Source organism: Cervus canadensis, chromosome 8, assembly GCF_019320065.1.
Source record: "Cervus canadensis isolate Bull #8, Minnesota chromosome 8, ASM1932006v1, whole genome shotgun sequence".
NCBI classification, from domain to species: Eukaryota; Metazoa; Chordata; class Mammalia; order Artiodactyla; family Cervidae; genus Cervus; species Cervus canadensis.
The window spans coordinates 39146899-39168275 of record NC_057393.1 but is presented as its reverse complement, the minus strand read 5'-3'; the positions used below and the strand labels follow the sequence as shown (position 1 = coordinate 39168275).

General features: G+C 43.6%; 1 protein-coding gene and 1 pseudogene across 4 annotated transcripts in view; one reads left to right on the top strand and one right to left on the bottom strand.

Annotated features, from left to right (window-relative positions):
- The window catches only part of LIPA (lipase A, lysosomal acid type), a 38126-nt gene extending 32355 nt beyond the window's left edge, over positions 1-5771 (bottom strand). For 2 of the 4 annotated variants that reach the window (XM_043476062.1, XM_043476065.1), the window contains exons 1-2: positions 5566-5771; positions 1740-1851 (exon numbers count right to left, since the gene is read on the bottom strand). In XM_043476062.1, the coding sequence (XP_043331997.1) occupies positions 1740-1850 (111 nt within the window). In that variant the 5' untranslated portion in view covers position 1851; positions 5566-5771. Of the gene's footprint in view, positions 1-1739; positions 1852-2221; positions 2473-5211; positions 5235-5565 lie in introns of those variants that run through there. The other 2 variants (XM_043476064.1, XM_043476063.1) reach the window with 2 other exon arrangements.
- LOC122446178 lies at positions 2354-3028 on the top strand (annotated as a pseudogene).
- Positions 5772-21377: the final 15606 nt, after the last annotated feature.

Here is a 21377-nt window from a genome sequence, read left to right as displayed (position 1 = left end):
AAAGTTGGCTTAAAGCTCAACATTCAGAAAACGAAGATCACGGCATCTGGTCCCATCACTTCATGGCAAATAGATGGGGAAACAGTGGAAACAGTGACTGACTTTATTTTGGGGGGCTCCAAAATCACTGCAATTGGTGACTGCAGCCATGAAATTAAAAGATGCTTACTCTCTGGAAGAAAAGTTATGACCAACTTAGCATATTAAAAAGCAGAGAGAGACATTACCTTGCCGACAAAGGTCCACCTAGTTTAAGCTATGGTTTTTCCAGTAGTCATGTATGGATGTGAGGGTTGGACTACAAAGAAAGCTGAGTGCCAAAGAACTGATGCTTTTGAACTATGGTGTTGAAGACTCTTGCGAGTCCATTGGACTGCAAGGAGATCCAACCAGTCCATCATAAAGGAAATCAGTCCTGAATATTCATTGGAAGGACTGATGCTGAAGCTGAAACTCCAATACTTTGGCCACCTGATGGGAAGAACTGACTTATTGGAAAAGACCTTGATGCTGGGAAAGATTGAAGGTGGAAGGAGAAGGGGACGACAGAGGATGAGATAGCTGGATGGCATCACCGACTCAATGGACATGAGTTTGAATAAACTCAGGGAGTTGGTGCTGGACAGGGAGGCCTGGCGTGCTGCAGTCCATGGGGTCGCAAAGAGTCGGACACGACTGAGTGACTGAACTGAAATGATAGTAGATGTTTAATATAAGTTTCAGGTATACAACACAGTGATTCATAATTTTTAAAGGTTAAATTCCATTTATAGTTTTTATAAAATATTGTCTATATTCCCTGTGCTGTACAATATATCCTTGAAGCTTCTTTATTTTACATATAGCAGTTTGTACCACTTAATCCATTGGGCAATTGTTAATTAGGAGCTCAGTGGCATACAGCTAACTCAGTTATCCAGAAGACAATGTAAATAAGTGCTCGTGATTCTCTCTACCACAAATACTTGAAAGGATTTAAGTTTATCATTCTTACAGTAAAAAATTAAAAAGGAAAAATGTTTTTAATTTTAAAAAACCTTAAAAAGAAAAAATTAGGAACAAGAGATAAAACGTAACCTTAAGAACCCTGATAATAGGTTGCACTCTCTTGACTGACTATAAATTTATCAAAATCTCCAAAGCTGCCTGATTCTTCAGTTGTGTCACTGTTTTAAACCTGCTGTTTTCTGTAGCAATCTATAATTTCATGATATTTTATGCCTAAATAAAGTATCTCCCGATTTAATTGTCTGCTTAAGATTAATAACTTTGAAATGTTTTCATTACTTGAGGGATTATTTTTGCTTATTCGTTCTAATAAAATTGTTTTCAGATACTTTGATTTTTGGACTGAACTACGAACACTGTAATCTGTCCTTGTTCAAAACATTCAGTATTAACATTCTTCGGAAGTTTTAACACTTTTTTATTGTTGTTTAGACAAATTCAGTGAGATTTAAAAATGAAATGAATGTCTAAAAATACCACTTATCCTATTAAGTATGATTAACTACTTATGATTAAGCACTGATTTCATCAGTAAAAAGAGGTTTGTAAAATACACATTACCTAGTGGGTAAAGTCCAGCTAACTGAACTGGAGAGTCAGAGAACATGAAAAACATAATGAGATATAAAGAGAATGCAGTTTGTAGCTTCATGTAGCTATGTAATTGGATTTCAGAAAATAACATTGATCACAGATGTGTTTTAAGAAGGAGATGCCTTTAAGAAACTTACCACGTTCATATTTGTTTCGGGATCCACAGGTGTCTGCTTCCATCCAGATGCCTGGGAAGGCAGGGTCCCAAGGACCAAACCGACCAGCAAACCCCAGAGCCACATTTTCATTCTGTATAAAACAGTCTGTTGTTATTTGCCTACACCAATTTTACTACACAAAATTACATTGGTAAATAATGCTTCCATACAAGGTTCTTAACCAGTTTACGTCAGGTAAAAGTTAGGCAAAGGACAAATACGGAACAAATGACTCAAGCCACACCTCAAAGAAAAAATTCAGGAATTCTTTTTAACTAGGAAACCTCCCACACACCACCCTCAGTTAATTTGTGACACATGGAGCCCACTACACCCACCCACCTCCTCACCACAAAGTTAAACGTAATGTTCCTGCAACAAGAGCGGAAGAGAGGACTCAGAAGAAAATACGTTGAGAAAAGGGAAGATCACCAAAATTCCAGAGCCTGGTAACCTCCCACCTTTTCCTCTCTAACTGTGATTTAAATGTTCTGAAGTTCAGGCGGCGGGAGGAGCGGCAGCAGTCGCTTCGCGAAGGCTCTCGGCGCGCCGCGGCCCTCGGGCGCCCGGCTCTCGCCCGCCCCGCCGCCTCGATGCCCAAAAGGAAGGTCAGCTCCGCCGAGGCGGCGGCGGCGGCGGAGGGCCCGAGAGGAGATCGGCGAGGCTGTCAGCTAAACCGGCTCCTGCAAAAGTGGAAACGAAGCCAAAAAAGGCGGCGGGAAAGGATAAATCTTCAGATAAAAAAGTGCAAACAAAAGGGAAAAGAGGAGCAAAGGGAAAACAGGCGGAAGTGGCCAACCAAGAGACTAAAGAAGACTTGCCTGCAGAAAATGGAGAGACTAAAAACGAGGAGAGCCCAGCCTCTGATGAAGCAGAACAGAAAGAAGCCAAATCTGATTAATAACCACACACTCAGTCCTGTCAGTGGTTCCTGTTTCCCTTCTTGTACAATCCAGAGGAATATTTTTATCAACTATTTTGTAAATGCAAGTTTTTTAGTAGCTCTAGAAACATTTTTAAAAAGGAGGGAATCCCACCTCATCCCATTTTTTAAGTGTAAATGCTTTTTGTAAAGAGGTGAAATCATTTGCTGGTTGTTTATTTTTTGGTACAACCATGAAATAGTGGGATATTGGATATGGGAGGCTTTGATTGTCTTGGGTGTCAGCTTAACATTCCATAGATGGGGGGTAGCTTTTATATCCTATAATACAAAAGCATACTAAATGGCAGTTTGGAGTCAGTTGTGCATTTAATGTCTTGAACACTTTAAATTACTTCTCTTCCCATATTGTTTTGGTAGAATTATTTCCTACAGCAAACCACTTTTTGATCTTGGCTCTCCTGGTCAGAATTTTGTGCACTATACTATAACATCTTTGGTCGTGGTAGTCCAGTTTTCCTAGTAACTTGGTTAATGTACTGTGAACGATTGACAGTTTGGGTATGTAGTGTATATGATACTAAATTGTGAATCAGTGGGACTTATGATGTAACAACATATCAATATTTGAAGATATTGGTACTTGATATCCTGTTAAGGAAAGTTTGCTCCAAATTTTAAGCTGGGAAGTCACTGGAATAACTGTTAAGAATCACAACTACATGATATTTTAGATTTCTGGTATGTATGTGAAGAATTGTGTACAAACTGAAATGTCTGTGTAGTGATCCTCAAAACAACCAATAAAATCTCAGTTATAAAAGAAAAAAAAATAATAAATGTTCTGAAGTTCAGCTGATATCAGCTCCTATTCTCGCTAGTTATTCACTTCCCTTTTTGCACAAAGTTACACGTTAGGATTTGAATTTGTCACCCAAGGGGAAAAAAGTGAAATGAAAAAGATAAGAGAGCTTGCACAAGAAACAGAAGGAAAGAAGATTGCCCCTCTCTGCGTCTGAGACCCTCTCCAGGGATCAACACAGACCATATAGTTCTAACAGTGATGGCACAAAATCACCGCACAGCAAAGACCTCGGGGATGGATATTAAAGGCAAAATGAAGTGACTCTTCCAAGGACACGCCAATGGTTTAGAGGCAAAAGTGGGACTACAGTCCCAGCCTCCCACATATTTTAAAATAAATATAGTCCCTTAAAGATATGAATGATGGCAGACGAATGGACAAGGAAGCTGTGGCACATATACACAATGGAATATTACTCAGCTATAAAAAGGAACACGTGTGAGTCAGTTCTAATGAGGTGAACGAAACTGGAGCCTGTTATACTGACCAAAGTAAAGTCGCTCAGTCATGTCCAACTCTCTGCGACCGCATGGACTGTAGCCTACCAGGATCCTCAGTCCATGGGATTTTCCAGGCAAGAGTACTGGAGTGGGTTACCATTTCCTTCTCCAGGGGATCTTCCCGACCCAGGGATCAAACCCGGGTCTCCCGCATTGTAGGCAGACGCTTTACCGTCTGAGTCACCAGGGAAGCCCATACAGGCCAAAGTAAATCAGAAAGAGAAACACCAATACTGTATATTAATGCATAAATATGGAATTTAGAAAGACGGTAACAGCGACCCTATATGCAAGACAGAAAAAGTGGCACAGATGTAAAGAACAGACTTTTGGACTATGTGGGAGACAGAGAGAGTGGGATGATTTGAGAGAATAACATAGAAACATGTATATTACCATATGTAAGACCAGTGCAAGTTAGATGCATGAAGCAGGGCACTCAAAGCCAGTGTTCTGGGACAACCCAGAGGGATGGGGTACGGAGGGAGGTGGGAGGGGGATTCATGATGGGGGGACACACGTGCACCCATGGCTGGTTCATGTCTATGTATGGCAAAAACCATCACAATATTGTAAAGCAAGTATCCTCCAATTAAAATAAATTAATTTTTGAAAAAGATATGGATGAGTGTATCCCAATACAAAGACTTGTATAAAGATGTTCATAACAGTTCTATAGGCAATAGCCAAACACGACTAAGAAGTTCAAGGAGAAAAAGTCTCCTCCAAGATGGATTCAGTGGGCTCTGCAACTTTATCTCAATTCTTTAGGTACTGTTAACAACCCAACGAAGTACTTTTCTGTCTTCATTTTACACCAGCCTGAGGGCAGAGCCAGTCTCTGGGTCAACTCTGAAACCGCCCCCCCGCCCCCCAAGGACCCAGCAAAGCGTGGACACACAACAGATTCTGAAAAACAGGATTGGGCAGTCCAGAGTTCAGTAGCTGAAGAAAAGATAAGCTCCAAAGCAGCTTGTTATCTACCTAATAATAACAACACCACTAATAATTTTGACTCCCATTTAAGCTTTTGCTATGCTCCAGATTTCGCAGGCAGTGTGCTTCGGTCCTACTATGTTCATTAAGCCTCCAACAACTCTCTGCAGTACCGTTAAATTCTTTTTCCAGGAAACTCAGGCTCACCCAGGTTTATTACTGGAAGTAAAATGTCCAGTGGTTAAATAGTATTGCCGGGATACTCACCAGGACAGGTATCAAGCCGGTCCTTGACCACGCCTTTGGTTAAAAAGTAAGCGAGGTTTGGGGGCTGCCTGGCGGAGCTAATGCGAGTAAAGGACGAGGAGAAAGTGGGGGAGCTGGGAATCAGAAATCCTGGGTGTCGCTGCAGCCCAGGGAAAGATGAGCAACGTCAAGAGAGCCCTCAACTCCCGGGTGCCCTCGGGTGCTCCGGGAACCAGCGCAGAGGGATCCTGCAGAGGATCACAGGCGGTGTGACTGAGCACCCGGGAGGGCGCGGGGCCCTGGCCTCGGAGCCCGCGGAGGAAGGCCGATGCTGCGGCGCCCTCACCCCAACAGTGCAGCAGGGCCGGCACTCACCTGCAGCCGTCCTCCCGGGCCGCTGTCCAGAGCTGCAGCGCCGGCTCGAGAGGCTGGGGCGGCCGCAGGGAGCCTGGATGGGGCGGAGCCAGCTGGACCCGGGGCCTGCGCCCGCGCCGGCGCCAGGCTCAGGCAATCTAGCGCTCCCAATCAGATCCGCCTGCCGCCGGGCCGTGCAGCGTAGATTCCTTCGCTTCCGAGCGGGCTCTCGGCTCCCGCGGAGCATGCGCCTTGGGGGCGCTCGAGCGGTGCCGCGTCCAGCCGCCGGCTCCCGGGCGGAGCGGATCAGCAGCTCCACCCACAGGCCGCGCCGGCCGGATCTCATAGGCTGCGCGGGCTCCACCGCAGGAGCTCCTGCAGAGCCGCTAAACTCCGCGCCTGAAACAGAGAACGTGGGCTCTGTAGATGTAATTATATGCTACTTATGAATCCCTCAGCGGTGTGCCTGAGGCAAGGCAATCTTGCTGTACATTTTATTTTTATTACTAAAATGCCTAGCATTAAGTGGGTAAAGAGTTTGCCTGCAGTGCGGAAGAACCGTGTTCGATCCCTGACTTGGGGAGAACCCCTGGAGCAGGATAATGGCAACCCACTCCAGTATTCTTGCCTGGAGAATTCCATGGACAGAGGAGCCTGGTGGGCTACAGTCCAGGGGGTCACAAAGAGTCCGACACGACTGAGTGACTGACACTTTGACTTTTGAAGATACTAGGGGTATAGCAGCCAAACAAGAGCCTTCTTCTCCTGCTTACTTTCTAATGGGAAGAGACACCATGAATAAAGACAAAGTAGTGAAAAGTGCCATGATGAACAATAAAGGGATAATGAAGGTGGGTGCTATGTTTAAAGTAACCAGGAAAGTACCCTCTGATGACACTTCGAGCACAAACAAAAAGAAGGTGATTTCAAACCATGTGGATACTGGGAAGGAGCATTCTGAGATGAGAGGATAGCAAGTGCAAAGGTCCTGAGGCAGGAATATTCTTCAGTTCAGTTCAGTTCAGTCTCTCAGTCGTGTCTGACTCCTTGCGACCCCATGAATCGCAGCATGCCAGGCCTCCCTGTCCATCACCAACTCCCGGAGTTTACTCAAACTCATGTCCATCGAGTCAGTGATGCCATCCAGCCATTTCATCCTTCGTCGTCCCCTTCTCCTCCTGCCCCCAATCCCTCCCAGCATCAGGGTCTTTTCCAATGAGTCAACTCTTCGCTTGAGGTGGCCAAAGTATTGGAGTTTCAGCTTCAGCATCAGTCCTTCCAATGAACACCCAGGGCTGATCTCCTTTAGGATGGACTGGTTGCATCTCCTTGCAGTCCAAGCGACTCTCAAGAGTCTTCTCCAACACCACAGTTCAAAAACATCAATTTTTCAGCACTCAGCTTTCTTCACAGTCCAACTCTCACATCCATACATGACCACTGGAAAAACCATAGCCTTGACTAGACAGACCTTTGTTGACAAAGTAATGTCTCTGCTTTTTAATATGCTATCTGGGTTGGTCATAACTTTCCTTCCAAGGAGTAAGCATCTTTTAATTTCATGGCTGTAATCACCATCTGCAGTGATTTTGAAGCCCCCCAAAATAAAGTCTGACAGTGCTTCTACTGTCTCCACATCTATTCCCATGAAATAATGGGACCAGATGCCATGATCTTAGTTTTCTGAATGTTGAGCTTTAAGCCAACTTTTTCACTCTCTTCTTTCACTTTAATCAAGAGGCTTTTTAGTTCCTCTTCACTTTCTGCCATAAGGGTGGTGTCATCTGCATATCTGAGGTTATTGATATTTCTCCCGGCAATCTTGATTCCAGCTTGTGCTTCTTCCAGCCTAGCATTTCTCATGATGTACTCTGCACATAAGTTAAATAAGCAGGGTGACAATATATAGCCTTGATGTACTCCTTTCCCTATTTGGAACTAGTCTGTTGTTCAATGTCTAGTTCTAACTGTTGCTTCCTGACCTGCATATAGGTTTCTCAAGAGGCAGGTCATGTGGTCTGGTATGCCCATCTCGAATATTCTTAGTAGTGTCTAATAAGTGGAATTTGGTCAGTGTGGCTGGAACAGAAAGGCGAGGTGGAAAGTGGTATACCGTGATGTCCTAGAGGTAATTGGAGGCCTTGGGGACCAATTGTAATGACTCTATTACTTCTTACCAAGAAGAGAAGCCATTGGAAGGTGTTCAGGAAAAAGCAACATAACTTTGTTGGCCATATAGTTTGTAACTATTGCCACCTGTTCCATAGATTGTCCTTTTATTTTGTCAGTTATGTCCTTTGCCGCGCAAAAGCTTTTAAGTTTAATAAGGTCCCATTTTTAAATTTTTGTTTCCTTTGCTTCAGGAGACAGATCATATATATAAAATATAATGTTATGTATTATACATCTATATATTGCTGTGATTTTATGTCAAAGAATCTTCTACCTATGTTCTCTTCTAGGAGTTTATGGTTTCAGGTCTTACATTTAGGTCTTTAACCACTTTGGTTTATTTTTGTATATGATATGAAGGAAATGTCCTAATCTCATTGTTTTGGCTGTAACTGTTCAGTTTTCTCAGCACCACATATTGAAGAAACTGTCTTTTATCCATTGTATGTTCTTGCTTTGTCATAAATTAATTGGCCATAGGTCTGTGGGTTTATTTCTGGTCTCCCTATTCCATTTCCTCTTAATAGTTTAACTCTTAAGCAGGCCGTTTTTCACTTTATTACAAAGAAGGGGACGGTTGAGTCAAGCTGAAGGAAATAGGGTGCTTTCCCTGTCAATATCAGAGCAGCGGTGCATACCAGGTAGAGAGTCAGAGGATGGTAGTGATGGGGGTGAGGATGGGGGAGCCCATCATTTATGTATGTGAAGTGAAGTGAAGTGAAAGTCGCTCAGTCATGTCTGACTCTTTGTGACCCCATGGACTATATAGTCCATGGAATTCTCCAGGTCAGATTACTGGAGTGGGTAGCCTTTCCCCTCTCCAGGGGATCTTCCCAACCCAGGGATCAAACCCAGGTATCCCACATTGCAGGCAGATTCTTTACCAGCTGAGCCCAAGAATACTGGAGTGGGTAGCCTATCCCTTCTCCAGGGTCTCCTGCATTGCAGGCAAATTCTTATACCAACTGAGCTATGAGGGAAGATTGTATTCCCATGGGAATATACAGCCTTGACGTACTCCTTTCCCAATTTGGAAACAGTCTGTTGTTCCATGTCCGGTTCTAACTGTTGCTTCTTGACGTGCGTAAAGCTTTCTCAGGAAGCAGGTACGGTGGTCTGGTGTTCCCACCTCTTGAAGATTGATTCCCATCTCTGTGAAGAACTGATTCATTGGAAAAGACCCTGATGCTGGGAAAGATTGAAGGTAGGAGGAGATGGGGATGACAGAGGATGGCATCACTGACTTGATGGACATGAGTTGAGCAAGCTCCGGGAGTTGGTGATGAACAGGGAAACCTTATGTATGTATGGTCACATAAATCCTTGTGAGAACTTTGGCTTTTATGAATCTGAAAATGTTCTTGTTGTTTTAATATTGGTTATTATTGAGTTTGCAGTTGTTCTATAAAACACATGATATTTTTAAGCAATGAAATTGTGTTTATGTCTTTAACAATTTGTCTGCAGCTTCTTCAATACCCCTGTCACAGTATAATCCACAAATTTCTGTTGGAGTTCTGTAACATATTATTTTTAAAATGATTCATGGTTCCAAACAAAAACCAGGCAAATGAAAAAAGGCAATATTAAAGTAGAGGGGCAGTAGGCAACTACATTTTTTGTCTGTACCATTCATTTCATTATAGGGAAAGAATCTTCCAAACAAGAGAAGAACCAGGCCAAATCCCTGGGATCTTCAGGAGAAAAAGAGTGAAATGGAGCAGACTGAGACCTGGGTAAAGGTTACAGTGGTCAGGAGTCCTGGATTCTTCCACAAGATTCTGGTTAGCGGTAAACCGTGGGAATATGGAAATCAGTGTCAATTCTAAGTGCCAATCAGTTCCAGACAAGCCAATCTCACAATTACACTCATGAAATTTGTCTTTTCAAGTATTGCAGAATTTATTTGCATTTTATAGAAAGCACAGATCTGAATATAGTTAAGGAAGCAACTACAGACAGAACTAGCAGATGCAGCGTTAGCTTTAAGAGATGATCTGCTGGCTTTTTCCTTATTTGTGTAAGCGACTTTCTAGAATCTCTTACTCTCCACCTCCTCCTCCAACCCTTTCCTGTGTGAGTCAGAACTCAGCTGTGTCCTTGCCTCAAATTTTGAAAAAAAAAAAAAAATATATATATATATATAGAGAGAGAGAGAGATAAAACTTTTGTATATTTTCACCATCAATCATGTTGGTTACAAAAGAAGGCAGATGCCTCAAGGGAGTGGAAGAGTGACCAGGTCATGACTTGTGGTGTTTGGCTATTGATGTCTCACAAGTTGCGAGTCCTCGAACATCTGTTCTGCTCAGACTTGTAAGAGTTCAGTAGTTAATGAGAAAGGCCTCAACATTAGAGGACTGAGAAAGCAGGGAAGGAACTGTGTTAGTATAGCTTTATGTTATCTTGAGTAGAAGATAAGTCCATAAAACATTTTGACTCAAATCTGTCTCAGCTTCCATTTTCTGTTTCTGTTTCTAGAGAGATCCTATCTAATGACCTTGTAAATCTGGTTCAGATGAAGAGCTGTCTATAAAATGCTCTATGACTCAGTGTCCATGTGTGTCACAAGCTCTGTAAATTGCTCTGAAAACCACTGTGAGAATTACTTTGATATAATTACTTCTGACACCGAGATTGCAAAATTTCAAAGCGCATCTTGATCACCATGCAGCATGCTTTACAGACATCTCTACAGCTAATCTGTCTAAAAGTGGAAAATAAGAATGGAGAATAAGATGCAGGTGGCCAGGAATATGCAACTTAAAACACCTTAGTTTGTAACCATCAACCTTACTCCTACAGATGATCTCTTTTTATACAGTCTTCAGCTTTCCTGTTCCTGAGGTATATGCCCCAAGTGCCCTATGTCAGCTTTTTAAAAACAGGGATCACACCCTGTATCAGTTTGGATTCTAACTAGGACACTTAAAATGGGATTGAGAGAGCTGATTTACAAAGGGACAATTTAACTGTGGTTGGTAGGGGAATCACAAGATAGAACAGCTGTTAGCCATCCCTAGGCCCAAAGAGATGAGATAGTTACTAGAAAATGGAAGGAAAGAGTCTCATAGAAGCCCCTGTGAAAGGAACAGAATCCTTCTTCAGAATGATACAGGCCTTAGCCTCTCAGTAGGGAGAGAAATAAACCCTGTGCCATCACTATCTCCCTCCCTTCAGTCTTCTGCAAAGCATTCCCCATTGACAAAACCCAGCCAGCAGCTGGAGGATCGTGGAACCTGTTAATATAGTTCATCCCATAATCTTTCCACTTTACAAGTCTGGATGGAAAAGGATGAAAAGTGGAGTCAGAGAGGGAAATTCAAGATAATGTTCACATGATCTTTCTACATTCTATGTTGGCAAAGTAAGAGGAAGTCCGGAATTGTGGTCAGGAGTGCAGACTCAGGGGTCAGACCACTCAAGTTCAAGCCAATATCGACAATTTGTTAGCTGTGCAAAATTGGGCAAGATTTTTAACTTCTTTTTCTCAGTTTTCTCACCTGCAAAATAAAATTAGAAGGGTCTAAGACTATTTCAAAGTTTAGACAGGATAATATGTGTAAAGCAGTTATAATCGGTCTGGCATATAGCACTCAATAAATGCTGGTTAATTTTTTTTTAATTTTTTTCTTACAGTAAATTCCTTTCTATAAATTCAATTTATCTTATTATTAATGGCTTTTAGTTATCATATAGGTTCAATATATTTCCACTTGTGTGTATACATCTAACCCTATTCTCCTCTGCATACATAATTTTACAAAACTGGGCTCAGACCACATATATTATTTGTCTGCTTTATTCCCACTTAATATTGACAATCTTTCTATGTCATTCAACAATTTAAAAATCATGTTTAATGGCTCCATGTATGATACTGTTATTTGGAGTCACAATAATTTACTAACAAATCTCCTTTGTTGTATGTTTAAGTTATTTTTAAAAACCAATATCACCTACTTATCCATGGTAATTCCATTAGGATAAAGTCTCTGAAATAAAACTTGTAGGTCTAACATAAGCTCTCCTTTAAGAATTTTTCTTATTCTAATTAATATTTTACAATTCTTTTAACATTGTTCAAAGGTGCTGATATATTAGATAAAGAAATCTTTGGTAACATAAGTGTTACCGTCTCTGGAGACAGCCATACAATCCATTAAGATGACATGAAAGTGTGTATAAGTGAGACTGAAGTTTCTGTAGCCTAGATGTGTCCCCCTCTTTGGGGAAAATTTAAAATGATATATTGGCAAGATGACAGTTCAACTGTAGCTTTTGAAAATATTTTCTTGCCAAATGTTAATATCCAGTAAATGAACATATTCCCTGTTAGATCAAAGAACTTAACACAGGAAAAATACAAGCTTAGGTATTCCCTTCACCTCCATTCACCATCTAAGACTTTTCCTATACCCCTGGCCGCTTTAGAAAAATATGATCACCTAGAATGATCCTTCACCTCTAGCTCCTATTGGAAATACTCCTTATTCCCAACAAGATGCAAGATGACATTCTTCCTAAGGGAAGGCATATTTGTTAAGCATGTCTTATGAGTGTCTTCCTAAGTACCTCACATCCAGTATTTCAATAACCCCTTGCAAATATGCATACAATTCTCTAGACTGCTCACTGCTTTATGCAGAAAAGAAGGATGCTATCTTTCTAATTCAGCTTGGGTAACACATGGCACAACTAAGTATTTTACTGAAAGGTAAGTAGCAAGTATTGGACTTACTTGCTTTCATTTGGCTTACAGTAAAAAAGAAAATACTCTATTAAAAGCAGTACTCAGGACTTCCCTGGTGGCTCAGTGGTAAAGAATCTGCCTACTAATGCAGGAGACACAGGTTCAATCCTTGATCAGGGAAGAGTCCACATGCCACGGAACAACTAAGCCTGTGCACTGCAACTATTGAGCCTGTGCTCTGGAGCCCAGGAACTGCAACTACCGAGCCTTTTCTCTGAAACTACTGAAGCCTGTGCACCCCAGAGCCTGTACTCAGCAGCAAGAGAAGCCACACACGACTACAGAGTAGCCCCTGCTTGCTGCAACTAGAGAAAAGCCCACACAGCAACAAAGACCCAGCACAGCCAATACACTAAAAAAACTAATAAGTAAAATTATTTTTTAAAAAGCAGTATTCAGACCAATGCATGATATAGCACAAAACTTTAATACACTACTTAAGTACATGAAAGTCATCTTCTGACAGATGAACTGGGAATTTTTTTCAAGTTTCCTTAGTGTAACCTTATAAAATTCTTACTTTCAAAAGTATCTGACACCGATCTTGATACTTGTTGAAAAGTCTAAGATACATCTCTGCAGTGATTTAGGAGATTATCCTAAAGCCCATCTTCTGAATGCATCATCAGAGTGTAACAGAGCAGGACGAGCACAGTCCTTAGCAGGCAGCCATTGCTGCCCCCACCCCCATCTGTCACTAGGCAACAGGTCTAGCTAAGCCATCGATCAGTGCCTCAGTGGGCCCCGCCCACAAGCAACCAACTATCAATGAGACACCCTGTTAGTTGTCCTGCTCAGCTATTGGTCAGCGCCACAGTGGGCTCTGTCCACAAGGAACAATCAATGATGGACCATTAGGAAAGCGACTGAACCAAGGGACAGTGGTGTAGTGGTCATCAGGTGGAAAGTAAGGTAAGAGGCAGATTCAGGCCTTTTCTGGGAAGCCCTCCAGCTCACCCAGGTTTGGGCCAGCAGGTGAGCAGGAGGGCCCAGGGAACAGGCTGGACACTATCTCCTGCAGGGTTCCAGAGCCCTCACTAAGGCCTTCTACTAGCCATAGCCCAGCCCTTGAGGTAGCGGTGAACCTCTCCCCCATCCCTGTCTCTGTGATCTAGTAGCAATGAGTAGCAATGGCTGTCTGCATGGGTTGCAGTCTATGAGACCTGGTCTCGCCATTTGGGTGGGCCTGAGGAGACTGAGGGCCAGTTGTGTTGGGTGCGTGGCTCCCTCAGGGATGGCAGGTGAGCAGCATGTGGGAACCTGGCCCTGAAGGAGCTGTCAACTGAAATCTGCCTCCTCTTAGCCAGGACAGGGACCTTGGAGGGTGAAAGTTGTGTCTTGGGACCTTGCCCTTTCTTGTCAAGACAAAGAATAACATTCCTTTAGTAGAGATTTATGGGAACATTACCTGACCATGCAATGACTCAAGAGCAAAAGATCTGGCATCAAGAAGTTTGCAACAACCACGCCCCTCCCTCACGTTTTGCTTTTAGCGGGGATTGCTGAAAGCTTTCTGTAACATTGGGGTTCTTAGTGCATGAGCCACCCATCTCCTTGTATGAACCTGTAATAAAACCTTTCTCTGGTCCAGACTCCAATGTTCTAGTTTTGATTTGCCTCACAGTGCATCAGGCACTCGGACTTGTGATTTGGTAACAAGAGAACTGATCACCATCTTCATCCCTTCTTGGGATTTCCCCCACAGTCCAATTACAGGTCTGCATTTTAATATCCGATCTTTCAGCTAATCTTTGTCCTGTGAGCTTGCTTCTCATCTCCACATAAATATTTTTGCTCTTTCCGAAGTGCCAAAGATCCTTCTAGAAAAGCAGCTGAGCAGGTGTGTGGTGAAGTGTTACAAATCCGGCTGCTGCGATGCCATCAAGATGATGCTTCTCCCTGTGCCCTTCTTCCTCAAAGGAAACAGGAGTGCCCCTTCTCGCATAATGGCAAAAGGTTAATATATTTGATTTAAACGTATGCGGAGGGGGCATTGCATTTGGGGTTCAAATTCCTAGAACTTCCAGGGATGAGGCTTCTTCTGGGTCCCACTATGAAGGTAGAGTACAGTCAAGGTAGAGTACTTGTGCTTTCTGCCTGGTGATGGTCACCTCATGATCCTTTGTAACCCATCAATACAGGGGCTATCAGAGCTGGAGTCACTTCCGCTTCACTTGAAGGTGAATGCTGAGGGAGGTGCTCACCGGCTTCAGACGAGGGAGGCGCCTGGGCTCTGCAGCAGGAAGGTCCGCGCTCGCCCTCGGGGACTCGCCTCTGAACTGTCTCCATAGCTTGTGAAGGGGACCTGCAGCCCTGTTGTGTGAGGTTGTTTTAGACGACCTGCTGTTACCTGCAGAGGAACAACCAGAAACTGTCACAAAATGTCTCAGAGTCAGCACCCTGGGCCTTCTACGTGTCCACATCCTCCCCCTCAATGGCTCTCGCCTTGACGCACCGTCTCCGGAGTGACACCCTTCGCTCTTCCTCCGAGCTCCTCGCCTTCTGCAGTTTGGCCAGAGTCGAAGCTCTTCCCACCCTCAGTGGGCAACTTGTACCTGAATTTGTCGTGGTCACAGTCTCTCCTGGCGCTTCAGCACCTCCCGAGCTCTGCCGGGCTCTGCTGTCCGAGTCCCTGGAACTGAGGCTCAAGCCGCGGCCGGCGGACCCGGGGTGATGCCAGAGGGCAGTACACGCTCGGCTGCTCGCGTGGTCTGGGCCGTTAAGGATGTTGATTCGTTACCCAACCACCGGCTGGGAAGCCGGTCATGATTCAAACATCCATCAGAGATCAGTCAGTTATTGAAGGATTGTATCATATTTTGGGCACCTACTTTTACAATCTCTTAATATTTCATATTGGAAAGAAGGTGAATTTTTAAAATTTTCTTTACCAAAAATTGAGAAGTCCTTGTAATGAATCTGGAGAAGGAAATGGCAACCCACTCCAGTGTTCTTGCCTGGAGAATCCCAGGGATGGGGGAGCCTGGTGGGCTGCCGTCTATGGGGTCGCACAGAGTCGGACACAACTGAAGCGACTTCACAGCAGCAGTAGCAGTAATGAATCTGCAGGTCCAATATGTGATGGCAACTGAATATGATTACAGAATTACCGAGATCTTATGATGTAAGGACATGGGCTTAGGCTTAGGAGCCAGAATTCTGGTCGGAAATCAAAAGGGGGCAGGGGTGGTCTTCTTCCCTGCAGGCAGCTGGCTGTCTGTGGTCCTCCGCCCTGTCCCCTGATCCTCCCCCAGATCTGCCTTCCTCCTCCAAGTGCTCTTGGTAGCAGTTAGAGGTGGGGATGTGGTGCTTGCAGTTGGCAGGGACCCTGTGCTGCACCTGGGGAATTGGGGGCGGCGGAGGGGGCGGCAGCAAGGAGGGCTGCTGTTGTTTAGATTGGCTGATGGCTGAGGCTTCAGGGTGATGGGGCAGCCCTCTGGCCTCAGATCTCTTATAACCTGGGAGCGATACTGGAACATTACCTCTTATTTCTGGCCTATCAGTGAGTCCTGGATCTCCAACTCCTCGTGAAACTGTGGATGCCAAGAAGTCAGTCTGCCCAGTCCTGTGGCTCCATGTAAAGCTTTAGTTCCTCATATCCATGACCCACAATAATCCTCGGATCCTTCACAATCTGCTTTAAAGTGCCTCTCTAGTTGGGATGGAGAATGAGAAATTTCCCCAGCATATTTCCTCATTCCATTGACAAGAATGGAATGTGATATGCTCTGCTCAGACCCTGCGTCCATAGCTCCTTGAGTTTCCATACTTCTAAAGGCAGGGAATCTCTTGCCGGTGTAGACAGGATGACTTCCTATGGTTCTTCCCTGAGAAAGTTCTGGGGCAGCATGAGGGGGACCACCCCAGAAGGTGTCCAGTTTGTTGTAAAAGGTGAATTTGCTGCTGAAGCCAAAGCATGATGCTTGTGTTCACATCCAAGAGCAGGTTTTCTGCTTGTAAGTCTCTGTAGCACCCTCCTGGTGACCAGTCACACAGAGCACTTTACCGGTGGACGCTGCCTTCAGCCTCTCTGCTTTCCTACTGCCCTGAGCCACGGGTGCTCACACACCTCTCCTCCACTAGCATCCTCTGAAGGCAGGGAGTTTCCTCCACCTCTGTCACTTCAAAGATTTCACTATGTTGGGATGATCCAAGCCTTCATGATTCCTGCTTTGTGGCACAGTCAGCAGAGGCTGGAGAGTTCTGCCGAGATCAGTGATCTTTATGGCTGTTGCTTTCCCATCTAGGACATGCTGGCCAGCTTTACTGGAGCCCAGTCTCCCTTGCCGACAGTCTTGAGGGCCTGGAGGAGACCATGTGAATCTGAGTGTCTCCTCAGCAGAGAAGGCTCAAAGGGCCCTTGGCGTGGTGGACTCACTGCTGTGCTTGGAGTCAGTCCTAACATCAACTTATATTTGGGAAGAAGTGGTGAGACACCTGGTCTAAATCAAAACAAAATCAGTTCAAAATTCACCCCATGAACTGGTCTTCATGATGAGTCAAAGCACAATGCCAGACAAGAATAAAATAAGAAAAATGGGAGGTCCAGTGGCTAAGACTCTGTTCCTAATGCAGGGGGCCCAGGTTCGATCCCTGGTCAGGGAACTAGATCCCACATGCTGCAACTAAGACTTGGTACAGTTTAATTTTTTAAAAAAATTAAAAAAGAAAAAAGAAAAATGGGAACAGAAGTAAAAGAATAAAGAAAAAAGAAAAAATGATAAGAAAAAAAAAAAAAAAGAAACAGACAAAAATGCCAAAGAAGAAACAGGGTACCTTTGGTCAAAGTCTCTCAGGTGACTGAGAAGCAACTACCTGAGCCAGAGGACTGACAACTTAGGCCCAGCCAGAGACTTAGACAAGTGCTAGGAACTCCAAAACAATAGTTTCATATGAGGTTATGGAAGGACATGAATCTATCAACAAGGCTGGGCATAATCCATTGTGATTATCTCACTGTTCGATTTCAAAACCTCCTTATTATTAAATATTAAGGACCTCGGAGAGCTTTCTACCTGGGTTAAAGTGACATTACCTTATTAGAAACTGAAACGTGTAGGATACGTCAGTGGCCTTTTCTAGTTTGGAAAGGTGGGATTATTTTTGGCGTTTGAAAGCCTCATAAAGGTCTACACTTAAAATATTCATTTTCCTTTAAATTCTGAATGACTGGGCTCAAAATAACATCACAACTTAAGTGACATTATGAAACTGTATGAAACACATGTGATGCTGTATGAAGTGCATCAGACACAATACAGAACATTGTTAGTATCTCTAAAGCCAGGGGGAAGCTAGCAGACAGTTTAATTTCTTCTTCACAGATCTGCCCATTTTCTTTGAAGTACATTTCTCTTTTCCCACCGTCCAACCTCAAGACTCTGCACTAGCTCCTACCTCTTCCTGAAACATTCTCAGAGATCCATGTGGCTCCCTCCCCCACCTCATTTGCTCCCGTCACTTTCTTAGACTCTGGTGACAGTAGGAGTCTGAAACCAGTTACATTTACTGAAAGCCTGTCATTGATGAAACTCATTGAAAACAAGCCTATTTCACAAAGCCAACAAAAAGAACTTGTAAGAGTTGTTATAATTTAATGAAATTGATCAATACAAATAATCCACCTTGTATAGATGTGAGGTTTTGTTGTAACTTGAGTTACAAAACCCCCAGGATTAGAACCCATGACGGACATCATATACTTTCTTCTATTTCCATCATAACCTTGCGGTCATGTGGCCCTCCTCTGTCCCTCCTGTCTCTCTCAGCCATCTCAGACCTATTAGAAGGTGTCCAGTATCTGGAAACATTTCGGCATCCCAGGCCTCCAATGACCTAGCAGTTGCTTGCAGAAGAGCAGCTGGGAATCCTGGGGATCAGGGACTCTCACTGGGTCACCATGAATTGTGAGGAAATGTTCTGGCTTTTCCATCAAGTGCTGTAGTTACCATGATCAAGGCGCTGTGCTAGGCAGAGTGGGGAACTCTATGTCTCCACACACCACCTTCCACCTTTAGGAGTATTTGGGGAGAAAGAACACACACTGAAATTATAAAGGAAGAGAGGGGCATCCCCGGTGAGCCAGTCTTTAATAATCCACCTTCCAATGCAGGGGATGCTGGTTCGATCCCTGGTCAGGGAACTAAGATCCCACATACCACAGGGCAACTAAACCTGCATGCCACAACTAAGGCCTGATGAAGCCAAATAAATTTAAAAAAGAAAAAAAGGAGAGAAGAAAACAGAAGGACAATGTCAGGTAGTGTGTATGTTCTGATGTAGTCTCAGTTGTTTACTTTTGCTTTTAGTGCTTGTGCTTCTGGTGTCATTTCCAAAAAATCATTGTTAAGACAGATGTCAAGGAGCTTTTTCTGCAAGGAAAATTTTAAGAGACGCTAGAGGGGTCGAGGGCGCTGTCCGGTTTCCCCACTAGGGGGCGGGCTTGGTTGACTCACTGGAGCCTTGTGAGCTGGGCTGTGACGGCCGGTCCATCTTTCCCCACAAAGGATTCCACACGCCCTTTTCAGAGGCAAGTACTTGAAAAACATCACCATTTTTCTTCTGTAATTCTTACTTGAAAATGCATACTCAGAAAAAGAAAATGCATACTCAGAAAATTAAGAAAATATAGAAAAACAAAGAAAAACATAGAAATAAAAATTATCCACAGTCTCAGGACACGGGGATTCCAGTAGCATTTTAGTGTGGAATGAGTTGAATTTTCTTTTTTAAAGTAACAACTGGCATCACAATCCTTCTTAGCTGCGGGGTTCCTTTTTCTTTTTTTGAGAAAAATAAACTGGCACATTTTCTGAATGCAGGTGGGAGGACATCTGTGTCCCTGGGTAAAGGAAGGAGAGAGATGGGGTGTGGGGGCTGGGTGTCCTCTGACAAAGGGGATTCATTCAGAGGTGGGAGTTTGATGACCTGGCTTTTATTGCACCAAATGCAAAAAGTGTTGAATCGTGTGAATGGATATTTTAGGGGTGCTGTGTGGAGGTGATAATTTCACATCTAGATCAAAACAAACAGTATAAACGCTATGAACGTGGCATCCTGGAAGTGGGGACTCCAGAGGCCATGAGCACAGAAGCCCATGTGAAGCTGCAGAAATCTGGGGCAGGGCGTTTGGACTTCTACCCTCCATGGAAAACTGACAGGTGTGAGTCACTGTACCCGACATTTGGGGAAGGAACACATCCAGTTGAGTTATTCAGTGTCATGCTAGAAATACAGTATTAGGTTCATGCTATTATTTTATTTGGGATCATGCTGTTATTATATAAACACACCACGATTCCTTCCTGTGACCGTGAGAGACAGCACTAGTTGGCTGCAGTGTTTTCTCCCCTTGTGCAGACACGAGCTCAGAATCCTTCCCAGCAAACCATTCTAGTCCCTTGCTACCAGTTCATGGGAGTTGACGCTCAAGATGAAATTTTCTGCTCAGCTTGGCTTAGCCATAATATACATTCTATTGAGGCCAGTTCTCTTACAATGCCTTTGATGGATGATTCAAGGCTTCCCACATTTGCCTCCAACTTTTCTCTCTAGCTCTAAACAATGACATGCCATCAAATGGAATGCTTTCTGGTGCCCAATACAGTTCTTGTATTACTGTGTAAGTCTTTGGAAGTCTCCAGCATTGCTCCCATCTCAATAACATTCCAGAATCCTTCAGCCAGCATTTAAGAGCTGCGTTTGCAGCAAAGTCTTCTAACCATTTAGGTCTCACAGAATTTTATGTGATCACATCATTTAAATATTGACAGCACTCCACACCTTTCAGTAAACGCTAGTGTTTTGCCACCAAGATTTCTTCCTTGGTTAATGCTTTTTGTTTCTATATAAGAAACCACGTCTGCCCCAATTTACCTAAGTATCAACAAAAATGCTAAAAAACAGAGCTGACAACTAATACATTTTTGACACCCAGGAAGGAGGTCTGCTAGGAAAAATATTGTAAAGTGGGGAGCAGCGAGGAGCCTGCTAAGGAGAGGCTCAGGTCACAATCGTCAGGACTATATTGATCACTTGGTCGAAAGATTTAGCCAATGTATAGATGGAGATGGTATGTCTGGAATGTTCAATGACATTTTCCTGAGCTGTAGGTCATTTGTAGTAATAACAGAAATTTGAAGCCAAAGGAGATAGAGTGGGTAACTGCTGCCGTGCTGTACTCAGCTGTGTTTGACTCTTGGCGACCCCATGGACCATAGCCAGCCAGGCTTCTCTGTCTGTGGAATTTCACAGGCAAGAATGCTGGAGTGGGTTGCCATTTACTTCTCTGGGGATCTTCCCAACCCAGGGAGCTAACCCATGTTCCATGCGTCTCCTGCACTGGCAGGAAGATTCTTTACCACTGAGGTACACTAGGTGCCATTTCCTCAAGATGCTCTGTGACTATGAAGAACATATTGGGCCACAGAGCAAGGACCAACTCCCAACAGCTAGTGGACTCAGTATAGTCAGCCACTTGCTTACGTAAACAAGTTTTACTGGAACATATATTGTCTATGACTGTCTTTGCACCTTAACAACAGAGTTAAGGAGTTGAGGCAGAGACTGTGTTGCCCACAATGCTGAAAATATTTACCACCCGGCCCTTTAAAAAAGTTAGAAATCTCTGCTAGAGAATATTATTATAGCTGTGATTCCCATTTCTGGGATCCTTGAGACTCGCCATATGGTAGAAACTGCTGATGGTGTGCTAGTAATCCCTGGACAAAATACAGGCACTCACTGAGGTATTTTTTTGGCTATTTGAAATGTTTCAATGCTTTCCATGAGATATAATTTAAGTAATAACAATAATCTAAAATAGAGCAAGGGATTATCCCTGGTCTTGCACTCTACTGTAAGAATATTTTTACACATTTGTTGCTTTGAATTGTCTTTGTTAGAGACA